The sequence below is a fragment of the Ovis canadensis genome, chromosome 2 (assembly GCF_042477335.2).
Source record: "Ovis canadensis isolate MfBH-ARS-UI-01 breed Bighorn chromosome 2, ARS-UI_OviCan_v2, whole genome shotgun sequence".
Taxonomy (NCBI): Eukaryota; Metazoa; Chordata; class Mammalia; order Artiodactyla; family Bovidae; genus Ovis; species Ovis canadensis.
In genome coordinates, this window is record NC_091246.1 from 10,607,948 (window position 1) to 10,620,213 (window position 12,266).

Here is a 12,266-nt window from a genome sequence, read left to right on the forward strand (position 1 = left end):
TTTCTTAAATCTCTTTCATTCTCCCTTTGGGAGATATATAATGTCTGAAAGCTGGATCTACTGATTTGAAGGAAATGTTAATACCTGTTTTTCTTTCTTCTGTAGCACAAATGGTCAATATGTAAAGCAGGGCAAATTTGGTGCTGCAGTCCTGGGAAATCACACAACCAGAGAGGTGAGCATGCCCCCTTGTCTCATGTATATTCAGGTGTCCCAAATCATACCAGTGAACTGGTTTTTATGGGGACTTGGCTTATATATCAGAGGATTAGAATGATTGTACTTAATATGAATTTTTAATGTTAGGTGTATAATGATATTTATAGTCACGTTTTGCTTACTGTTGTGCATTAAAACAAATTCAACCACTCAAATTCCTTAAGTTTGACCTTTGTGATATGGATCTAGCTTAAGAATTTGTAGAATCTTAGAGTCATTCATTTACCAAGGACATTCTTTTGTTAGGTAATGAGCAACGCTTAGAGTATGACCACTGTTTATCTTTTGTGTGTGTGTGTGTGTGTATATCTTTTTGGTGAGTTGGACAGTTTATCACACAGCAAAATACTGATTTGAGTCAAAAAGATGTGATTAGAAGCCCAGAGACTGATTTCCTTGTGTAGATTATGTTCAATTCAATTCAGTTCAGTCGCTCAGTCTTGTCAGTTTGTGACCCCATGGACGGTAGCACGCCAGGCCTACCTCTCTATCACGAACTCCCAGAGCTTACCCAAACTCATGTCCATTGAGTCGGTGATCCAACCATCTCATCCTCTGTCGTCCCCTTCTCCTCCCGACTTCAATCTTTCCCAGCATCAGGGTCTTTTCCGAGGAGTCAGTTCTTTGCATCAGGTGGCCAGGGTAGATTGTATCTAGCTTCAAATTCTTCTCCAGAAGGTTTTGAAGATTGTTAAAATACACATAGCAAACAATAGAATTTCAGAGGTCCAGATAACATGCAGTCCACATACCTCAGAAATTCTGAGTCGCTGAGAGAGAAGATTACCTGTTCAGGGTAGCTGAAGTAATAGACAACACTCATGTATATGAAAAACAAAAAGCTTAATTTTGGAAATATACAAAACACGTGTGAAAACAGTGGGACTAGAATATCAGACACCCACATGTCCATTACTGAAGTCTGACAGTTATTAATCTTTTTCATCTCAACTCCAACCTGTCTTCCTGTTCTCCTGCTCAGATCATTTTGGATAAATCTCCAGCATACAGTTTTAGCTGGAAATATTTTAGTACATATGTCTGCAAGATAAAGATTTTAAAAACATAACCATTATTGCTCCTAAACAAAATCCACAATAATTCTTTGATCTCATGCACACTACCAGTTAGTATTCAGATTTCCCTGATTATCTGTTTTTTTCTTTTTAACAGTTACTTTCAACCTAATAGGGTCCATGCATTGCAGTTTGTTACTGTGTTCCTTAAATCTCTCATTCTCCCATTGGGAGATATATAATGTCTGATTGTCTCTCATTTTGTCATGTTAGCAGCCATTGTTGTTGGTTTTTTTTGGACCCACTAGGAGGCGTGTGGGATCTTGGCCCCCTGACCAGGGATCAAACCTGCACCGACCGCAGTGGGAGCGTACAGCCTTAACCACTGGACCACCAGAGAAGTCCCTGTTACCAGCCATTGTTGATTATTATCTAACTTTGTTAATTCATTAGAGATTGCCATTTGGATTTTAAAAATCTGGTATTGGGACTGTGAGCTTCCCAGGTGACACTAGCAGTAGAGAACCTACCTGCTGACACAGGAGACTTAAAAGATGTGAGTCCCATCCCTGGCTTGGGAAGATCCCCTGGAGGAGAGCATGGCAACTCACTCCAGTGCCCTTGCCTAGAGAATACCATGGACAGAGGAGCCTGATGGGCTGCCCAGTCCATAGGGTCGCACAGAGTTGGACATGACTAAAGTGACTTAGCACAGGCACACGGGGACCTCACCACCCTTCACTTCCAGATAGAATGTCTTATGTTGTAGCAGGCAACAGTATAAAAAGACAAAGTGAAAAAATTGTATTAGGGAGCTATGGAAATGAGGAGTAGATGAATTAAAATTCTGAGAGGAAAGAGCCAATGAGCTGAGCGTTTCCTTGCCTTGAGATCTTTGCTGATACTTAGGAGTAGACTAACCATCAAGTGTGTCCCAAGCAGAGACCACCGGGGAAAAAAGACATTGGCAAAAACTGAAGGCGCTCCAAACACAAGATGGTTTTTCCCCACGGGACATTTGATGAACTGGGGTGTGGTGTGGAAGTCCGTGGACTATGCCAGAAAAGCAGAGGGAAAGATTGCCTTTGGCTCATAGGAGATAAAATCCAACTTACGGTTGGGAAGCAACAACCTTCCTCTCCATACATGTGCTAGATTTTGAACTTCATGGGGAAGAGACTAAAGAATCTCAGCTCAGAATCTCTGATGGGCAGAAAACTTCAGGACCAAAGAGTCAGAGGCCATCCAGGCTCTCAATCAAAAGCCTCCGTAGTTAGTGCTCAGGAATAGGGACAGCCCGGAAGTGAGCCAGCTCTTCATATACCTGTGATCCTTCCCTGAGCAGCTCAGTCTATAATTGGATTGGCATGAGGTGATCAGTCCCTGCTATATCTGCCTCACATAGTATAAGGGAAGTCCTTTCTACTACATGATTATATATGAGCTTCTGTAGTCAGTCTCTCCCTCCCTTCTAGGAGTGAATTTTAATTTCTGTGTGTGTGTGTTGTAAATATGTATGAGACATAAAATTTACCATTTTAATCGTTTTTAGCTATATAATTCAGTTGCATATATTGCGTTCACAGTATTGAGCAACCATCATCACTCTTTCCACTTTTTTCATCGCCCCAAACAAAACCTGTAACCTTTAAGCAATAACTCCCCATCCCCTTTCCCTTATTCCCTGGTAACCCCTAATCTACTTTCTGTGTTGTTCAGTCCCTAAGTCGTATCTGACTCTTTTTGACCCCATGGACCGCAGCATGCCAGGCTTCCCTGTCCCACACTATCATGAGTTTGCCTACTCTAGGTATTTCATATAAGTGGAATGATAAAATATTTGTCTGGCTTATTTCACTTAGCAAAATGTTTTCAAGATTCATCCATGTTGTAGCATGTATCAGAAATTGGTTATTTTTATGGCTGAATAATATCTTATTGTATGTGTGTGTGTGTATATATATATATATATATATGGCACATTTTTAATGTTTATCCATTCATTATCTGCTGGACACTTAGTTGCTTCCACCTTTTGACTACTGTAAATAACAGTGCAGTGAACATTGATGTACAAGTGTATGTTTGAGTCCCTCTTTTCAGTTCTTTTGCATTTATACTAGGAGGGAAATTGCTGTGTCATATGGCCATGAAATTAAAAGACGCGTACTTCTTGGAAGGAAAGTTATGACCAACCTAGATAGCATATTAAAAAGCAGAGACATTACTTTGTCAACAGAGTTCCATCTAGTCAAGGCTATGGTTTTTCCAGTAGTCATGTATGGATGTGAGAGTTGGACTATAAAGAAAGCTGCATGCCAAAGAATTGATGCTTTTGAACTGTGGTGTTGGAGAAGACTCTTGAGAGTCCCTTGGACTACAAGGAGATCCAACCAGTCCATCCTAAAGGAGATCGGTCCTGGGTGTTCCTTGGAAGGACTGATGTTGAAGCTGAAACTCTAATACTTTGGCCACCTGATGTGAAGAGCTGACTCATTTGAAAAGAGCCTGATGCTGGGAAAGATTGAGGGCAGGAGGAGAAAGGGACCACAGAGGATGAGATAGATGGTATCACCGACTCGATGGACATGGGTTTGGGTAGACCCCGGGAGTTGGTGATGCACAGGGAGGTCTGGCATGCTGTGGTTCATGGGATCGCAAAGAGTCGGATACAACTGAGGAACTGAACTGAACTGAATGGTAATTCCTTGTTTAGCTTTTCGAGGAACTGCTGAACTCTCTCTACAGCGTGTATACCATTTTACATTTCCATAAGTGATATATGAGGGTTCCAAGTTTCTCCACTACCCTGCTAACACTTTGTTTTTTCCCTTTTTCTATAATAGCAATTCTAATAGGTGTGAACTGGTACCTTATTGTGGTTTTAATTTGTATTTCCTTAATGCCTAATGATGTTGAACACCTTTTTTATGTACTTGTGGGCCATTTGCTTATCTCTTTAGTCACCCCTCATTCAAATAAAAACACCAACAAAATAAAGACATTGCTAATTACAGTTAAAAGAGTAGGGTCGAAATGAGGAGAGATTAAAGTAGATGGTGAGAAGATAAACTCTAAACTTTAATGGGTTAACTGAGGTTTGAGTTTTATACCTGCATGAAGCATGACCCCTGACATCTTTGTATTGTTCTTTAACTTCTCTCTCTTTTTTTTCTGCCCGTCTATGCTTGAGTACAGTATAAGATTCTTCTTTATATCAGTCAGCAACAGCCAGTAACTGTTGCCAGGATTCATCTGAACTTTGAGCTGATGGTAAGGCTTTCCCTATTGGAACCAGTAGCTCCTTTGGGACTGGTTTATAGGAAAGATGGGTCTGTGCATACCTGGTGGGAATTAGATCTACTGTCTTCACTCTGGACTCTAGGGTAGGTATCTTTTTTTTTGGCTGTGCTTGTCAGGAAATTCCCCAGAGTGAATGTCTTAACAGAACCTCTCGGGAAGGTCTCTTGACTTCCTTCTGTGGACTAAGGGGTGATTGGTAGAGGATAGGAGGGAAGAAGTAAGTTCCCTGGTAACTCTCCTTGGGTCCACCTGAGGCAAGGCCCTTCTCCGTGAGCTTAGGCAGTCACATGTATCCACTGTGCTGTCTGCTGTTGGGTTATCTCAACATTTCTCCTTTCTCCAGGTTCGGCCCAATAACTACAGTACCTTTTATGATGACCAGAGGCAAAACTGGTCCATCATGTTTGAGTCGGAGAAGGCTGCCGTGGAATTCAATAAACAGGCAAGATTATTGTATTCTTTCTGTGAAGAGCCAAGCACTAGTCTGGATTTCCCTTGATTTTAAGAAAATATATGGAAAACTCATGACTTGCTATATCGTTAGTTACAAGCATTAAAAAACCCCACTAAATTCATCCCTTGAACTTATTGTATTTTAGGGAAATAATAAGAATACTTATTGCTTGAAAGGAGAAAGAAAAGGCTAAATATAAACATACCTTTAAACACGTCTCATAAATTATCTTAAGGAATAAATACAACTATCTTTTTTAAGACATTATTTTAAAAGAATTTTTTAAAAGTTATTTCATTGTCATTATAGAAAATTTAGAAAAGTATTTTAAAGCATTCATAATCTTACTACCCAAAGTAATCACTGTTATCATGTGACATTTCTTTTTTTTCCTTATGTATAAGGTGCATATGTAGTTACAGTCCTTTCAGCGTGCATGTGTATTCAGTAGCTCAGTCATGTCCGACTCTGCGACCCTGTGGACTGTAGCCCATCAGGCTTCTCTGTCTATGGAATTTTCCAGGAAAGAACACTGGAGTGTGTTGCCACTTCCTGCTCCAGGGAATGTTCCCAACCCAGGGGCTGAACCCATGTCTTTTGCATTGGTCTCTGATTATTTCCTTAGGCTAGAAGAAGTGAAAGATGGAATCAAAGAGTTCAAATATTTTTAGATTCTGTATAAATTGTACTATTTTACATCCATATCAGTTCTCTCACTATACCTTTGCCAACATTTATTTATTTTTGACTGTGCTGAGTCATCGTTACTATGCTTGGACTTTCTCCAGTTGCAACAAGAAGGGGCTGCTCTCTAGTTGGAGAGCACAGGTTCTAGGGCGCTGAGGCTTCAGAAGTTCTGGTGCGAAGGCTCAGTGTTTGCAACTCACAGGCTCCACAGCTTGGGCTCAGTAGTTGTGGCACACAGGCTCAGTTGCCCCTGGGCATGTGGGATCTTCCTGGAGCAGGGATCAAACCAGTGTCCCCTACGCTGCACGGCGGATTCTTAGCTACTGGACCACCATGGAAGCCCCTTAGCCAACATTTAGAATTATTATAGTTTTTTTTTTCCTTCTTACTCTTATTTACTTGATAAAAAAATGACTTCTCATTATTTTAGCTAGCATTTGTTTGATTGCAATAATGAAACTTTTTTTTAAAGAAAATGAGTAGCAAGTTTCTAAAGTATATATGTTCAAACATTGACTATAGAAAAATTATTCATAAAAATATGTTTGACTTCTTTATCTAGTATCTGAGCTAACATAATATGGGTACATCTGTAGGTGGTAGAGATGAATTCTAGGAATACATCATGGTTTTGTAAAGGGCCTTTATTTTGTTTCTTCAAATAGCCTTTTGACATTTTTTTAGATGCTCCCTTATCTTTCATAGGCTCCCAAACACTGAAGCAGTAAATTAGTATAGTAATGATAGCAAATGTTTATTGTGTACTTTCTGTTATTTGCCAGGCATTGTGCCAAGTACTCTCCTTGTTCAGTCTAACCTAGGGTTCAGTTAGGTTCAGTCTAACCCTAGGAAATATGCAAAGCCTTTATCCCACCCTACAAAAAAAAAAAAAACAACTCTGAAATAAGGTTCATAGGAGTTATGTTATTTGGCTGAGGTCACAGGTTAATAAGTGGCAGTGCCCAGATCTGTACTCAGACAGTCAGACTCCAAAGCCATACTCTTAAGCACTTTGATTGCTGGCAAGATTACTGACTTCTGGATGGTTTGCTTCTAAACATGTAATTTGTTTTGTAAGTGGGTGCCACTGTTTGGAAAAGAGCAATTAGTAGTAACTGAGTGAGTCCTTAACTGAGCTTAAACTAGGTTCATGCTGCTTCGATTTCACCTCGCAGGTTTGCATTGCCAAGTGCAACAGCACCTCTTCCCTGGATTCAGTGCTGTCACAGGACCTTATTGTAGTGGAAGGCCCTGCTGTAGAAGTTGGAGATTCTTTAGAAGTGGCCTATACCAGCTGGCTCTTTCAGAATCACGTTCTGGGCCAGGTAAGAAAAAGTACCTTGCAAGTTCTTTTGTAATTTAAATAGCATGAGAGCTATTCAGATGTACAGTATATTACTGTGAATTGCTGCTGTTCAGTTCAGTCGCTCAGTCGTGTCCGACTCTTTGCGACCCCATGAATCGCAGCACGCCAGGCCTCCCTGTTCATCACCATCTCCCGGAGTTCACTCAGACTCACGTCCATCGAGTCTGTGATGCCATCCAGCCATCTCATCCTTGGTCGTCCCCTTCTCCTCCTGCCCCCAATCCGTCTCAGCATCAGAGTCTTTTCCAATGAGTCAACTCTTCCGTGAGGTGGCCAAAGTACTGGAGTTTCAGCTTTAGCATCATTCCCTCCAAAGAAATCCCAGGGTTGATCTCCTTCAGAATGGACTGGTTGGATCTCCTTGCAGTCCAAGGGACTCTCAAGAGTCTATTTGCTGCTGTTAGCAAATAGAAATCTTTTAGGAGCCTTGGTTTGACTTCTACCCCCGCTTTTGAGGCATAGCCATGAAATGCTAGTGTATAAAATCTGCTCGGTGCCACTGTGTCTCTTCCTTAGAGCAAGTGGAAACTAGTTTGCACCAGTGTTATTTTTGGTAATTGTTCATGTGTACATCTTGTCCTCCTGTACCAATTTTAAATTTGAATAGATTCTTATGGGATTAGGCCTTAAACTTTTTAGACTTTCTTCACAGTTGTTTCTCTGTTTTTCTTATACTAGTGTGAATAGATTGGGCTTTGTTGTGTTTTTATATTACTAAGCCCTCAAAAGTAGTATGGTTTGATAAAAGGAGTTTTAGATTATGAGTCCAAAAATGTGGATTCAAGTCCCAATTTTATCCTAACTTGACTTTGTCAAATCATTTAAGCTCTTAATTTTCTTTTTCCCCCATGAGTTGAGCTTAGTTAGTAGGGCTGTATCTACTTTCTTGGCCAGATGATTGTTCGCATCAAATGAGATAATTTATTTGAAAATTCTTTCTGGATTAAGATCATTTTAAATATGTGGTGGTAGAAGTTTATTTTTTTCTAAACCTGGAAATTCCTTGCCTCAGAGATACTCAGTGTGATAACACTTTTAGCCATGATGTGATCCCTTTTTTTCAGGTCAGAATATTTTTCCAGTATATTTGACATTACCTATTTCAGAAGTACTCTGCTATTCTGTGTTAAGTTGAACATCATAATGATTATTATTATTTGTGAAGTTGGCTGACATTTATTTTGATCAACTTTCAGGTTTTTGATTCCACTGCTAACAAAGATAAGCTTCTTCGTCTGAAATTGGGGTCAGGAAAAGTCATCAAGGTAAAGGCTTAACTGTGTTCTTGTAAGAGTTTATCAGTTGCAGTGTGCTTAATTTAGACTGAATTTTATGAAATTTCTAAGCTAGGTTTATTTTCTGAGACTCTTGAAAGGCTTCATTATAAAATACAGAAAAATGTGCTACGTTATCTGAATTTGAGAGCCTTTTCCCTGTGAGACAATATATTGGAGAAGGGTACATTTCTTTTTTGTGGTTCCTGCCTTTCATTTTTCATTCTGTAGTTCTGAGGGAACTATTAAATTCTTCCTTTTGCCTCCTTGGGAAAGAAATTAAATTGTTTCTTCTAGAGGTGTATCATTAATGAGTGATTCTGATCTGTCTGGGATGCTTCGAATCATGCTGGGAAGCAACTGCAACATAGCAGGAGAGACTTTGGGATTGGAGTCCAAGGACCTGGGTTCACATTGTGAATTTCTTCTCTAGCAACTGTGGATGTATTTTATAAAGTAAAGATTATTTTACAAAACAGAAACAGACTCACAGACTTAGAGAACAAATTTATAGTTGCCAGGGGTGATGAATGGGAGGAAAAGAGACAGGGAATTTGGGATCAACATGTACACTCTCCTGTTTAAAATGGATAACCAACAAAGTCCTATATAGCACAGGGAACTGTTGCCAGGATCTTGGCTGGCTGTGCACTAGTGCCAAACAGAAATATGGAGACAGAGTTATAGAGAAGAAAAAAAGAGTGGCTTTGTTACTTTGCCAGGGAAAGGGAGAGTACAGTAGGCTAGCTCCTCAAGAACCTGTGCCCCCCTCCCTGGTGAGTAGGGAGAGGTTATATAGTCAGGGTATAGGATAAGGATCAAGGCAGTAACAATCTTCATTCCTTCTTCTGCACTGTTTCAAAAGTGTGGGGTTGCTGACCTGATTCGGGTGTGTGCAGGGTCTTAGGTCTCATCTCCCAGTCTTGATGAGCCTCTCTGGGCTCTTTAACCTTGCCTCAGGTGGTTTCTTTGCTGCTTCTCCTTTGTTTCAGTCAGTTCAGGTCAAGTCCGGAGAACTCAGAGGTCATGCAGGCAGGGCCCTGCTCAGCTGCTCAGTGTTACCTGGCAACCTGGATGGGAGGGGAGTGAGGGAGAATGGGTGCCTGTATTTGTATGGCTGAGTCCCTTTGCTGTCCGCCCGAACCTATCACAACACTGTTTTTTGTTTCTTTTTCTTTTTAAAAAAAATTAATGTGGCTGTGCCAAATCTTAATTGCCACATGCAGGATCTAGCTCCCTGATGAGGGATTGAATCTGCGTTGGGAACGTGGAGTCTCAACCACTGGATCACCAGGGAAGTCCCCCACAGCACTGTTAATCGGCTATACTCCAATATAAAATGAGAAGTTCTTTTTGTTTTTCTTTTTTTAGAAGTTTTTTTTAAAAAGAGAATGTTTTACACATGCGAGGTATCCTTGTGTCAGGACATACTGATGCATTGTTAAGTACTCATTCATCCGTGTGGCAGAGTGTTTTTCTCCATAGCTTTGTTAATGACTCCTTTTCCCAGAATCCTTTGGAAACTTTTTCCTGGAGATGATAGTAGTTGGGGCATGACACTTAATGCTAGACTGATCTAGTGTTGAATCTTGACTTAACAATGTACTAACTGATCTTGGGCTAGTTACCTTACCTTCTTAAGCCTCAGTTTTCTCTTCTGTAAAATGGGGCTATTGCTACTAACCTTATGAAGTTATTTTAGGAATTAAACAACATAGTGGAAGTAAAGCCCTTACCAAAGTACTTAGAAAAAAGTGTGTTTAATAAATGATAGCTTTTCTTTCTCTTTTAATGCCGTTCTGTTCCTCCCAGTTTCTCTCATCATCTGAGATATTTCATTTAGCCCTGGATGTGCTGGCTTTGACAAGTCAGCTGAGAAGAAGTATTCTAGATGTTCTTATAACTGGTGTGTGGGAGCGGGGAGCATAAACTGATGATCCTCTACTATGCTTTGTCTTATGAGAAGGTTTGTATCTGATGAACTTTTCCTCTTCTCTGATTCCTAAAGAGCTGGGAGGATGGAATGGTGGGCATGAGGAAAGGAGGGAAGCGGTTGCTTATCATCCCCCCAGCCTGCGCTTCTGGCTCTGAAGGGGTAATAGGATGGACTCCCTCAACAGACTCGATCCTGGTGTTCGAGGTGGAGATTAGGCGGGTGAGTGAAATTGTGCTGTACTGTGTTTGATGAGTCCTCTTTGCTAATTAGGTAAAATGAATAAATAAATGTGTTGGAAAAGATTCTGAAGATCTCGCTCGCTCTCTTTTTTTTTCTTTTAAGTAGAAATGGTATAGTTGGAAGGAACAACAGCTTTGGAATCTAAAGGCCAAAGTTTATGTCCTTCTTGGCTCTGTATTTATAGTCACTTCTCTTTTTATTTTTTCTGTAAAATAGTGATTCTTACCCAGTGTTCATACTTTTTGATTTAGTAATCCTGTGGCTACAAGTTTACCCTGTCAATATGTTTACATAAGTGTGCATGTATACCTGTGTGTAGATAGATAGCTAGAGACAGAGGCGTAGTTTTTTGCCACATTGTTTGTGATAGTGGAGAACTAGAAACAGCTTAAGTGTGCGTCATTATGAGACTGATTGAATTATGGTTTTTCAGGGGGTGGACATCTGTGTATTTCTTAAAGAATATCGAAAATCTGTTTTTAAGTGAAAGATACAAGTTGCAGAACAGTATGGGTAGAATGATCTTGTGTGTGTATGTATCATATACAAATAAATATATATATATATATATGCCCACATATTCATATGAAATTTCTGGAGGCATTTAAAGAAATGTAGTGATTTTTCCTCTGGAGAATGGAAATGGAGTTCAGAAACTTTTACATTCTACCCCTTTGTATTATTTAAAGATTTTATTACAAATAATTTCTATGTTAGTCACTCAGTCATGTCCCAACTCTTTGCTACCCCTGGACTATAGCTTGCCAGGCTCCTCTGACCATGGAATTCTCCAAGCAAGAATATTGGAGTGGGTAACCATTCCCTTCTCCAGGGGATCTTCCCAACCCAGGGATCAAACCCAAGTCTCTTGCATTGTAGGCAAATTCTTTACTGTCTGAGATATCAGGGAAGCCCAAATAAAGTTTATAGCAACTGTGGTTCATTAATGTTCCCCCTCCAACCCCTTGCCCCCTCACCCCAAAAAAGACTCTGTTTGCTTTACATGGTGATTATTAGGTCCAAATGTGATAGTGTTTGGGACTGTAAACTACAAAATACAATGCAAGTAGATGGTATGGCCATCTTCATCGTGGCGTATTCCTGCATTGTTTCTCAGTGACGCTTCCTACCCTTATCTCTGGTGGGCATTTCAGCCCTCTTTGACTGACATGCTTCCAGCTGCCTTTTTCACAGCTTTTATGTTCTGTCTCCATTTCCTTTGAGGACATCATGGCTGTGATAGATAACAAATCAATTTGAATCCATTAAGACTTTTTTGTAAACATAAGAAAGAAATACCCTATTTTACCAATAATCAAAGAATTAAAAATTGTTTGCTAAACTGACAAGGCTGGGGGAGTTCCCTGGTGGCCTAGTGGTTAGGATTCTGGGCTTTCACTGCCATGGCCTGGGTTCAGCCTCTGATTGGAGAACTGAGATCCTGCAAGCCGTGAGACATGGCGGAACAACAACAACAAAGCTGACGAGGGTGATAGAGAATGGCACTACCCAGTGGGACAAGAGTTTTGAGAAATGGACTTCCCTGGTGGCTCAGACGGTAAAGCGTCTGTCTACAATGCGGGAGACCTGGGTTCCATCCCTGGGTCGGGAAGATCCGCTGGAGAAGGAAATGTCACCCCACTCCAGTACTATTGCCTGGAAAATCCCATGGACAGAGGAGCCTGGTAGGCTACAGTCCATGGGGTCGCAAAGAGTCGGATGTGACTGAGTGACTTCACTTCACTTCACTTTGGAGTAGAAGGGCTTCCTA

The 12,266-nt window shown here is 40.5% G+C and overlaps 1 protein-coding gene across 4 annotated transcripts in view; it reads left to right on the forward strand.

The window, feature by feature from the left end:
• The window catches only part of FKBP15 (FKBP prolyl isomerase family member 15), a 62,157-nt gene that overhangs the window by 18,154 nt on the left and 31,737 nt on the right, over positions 1-12,266 (forward strand). For all 4 annotated transcript variants that reach the window (XM_069575398.1, XM_069575400.1, XM_069575399.1 and 1 more), the window contains exons 4-9: positions 106-175; positions 4,434-4,508; positions 4,882-4,980; positions 6,855-7,004; positions 8,242-8,310; positions 10,328-10,474. In XM_069575398.1, coding sequence (XP_069431499.1) covers positions 106-175; positions 4,434-4,508; positions 4,882-4,980; positions 6,855-7,004; positions 8,242-8,310; positions 10,328-10,474 — 610 coding nt within the window. The remainder of the gene's footprint in view (positions 1-105; positions 176-4,433; positions 4,509-4,881; positions 4,981-6,854; positions 7,005-8,241; positions 8,311-10,327; positions 10,475-12,266) is intronic.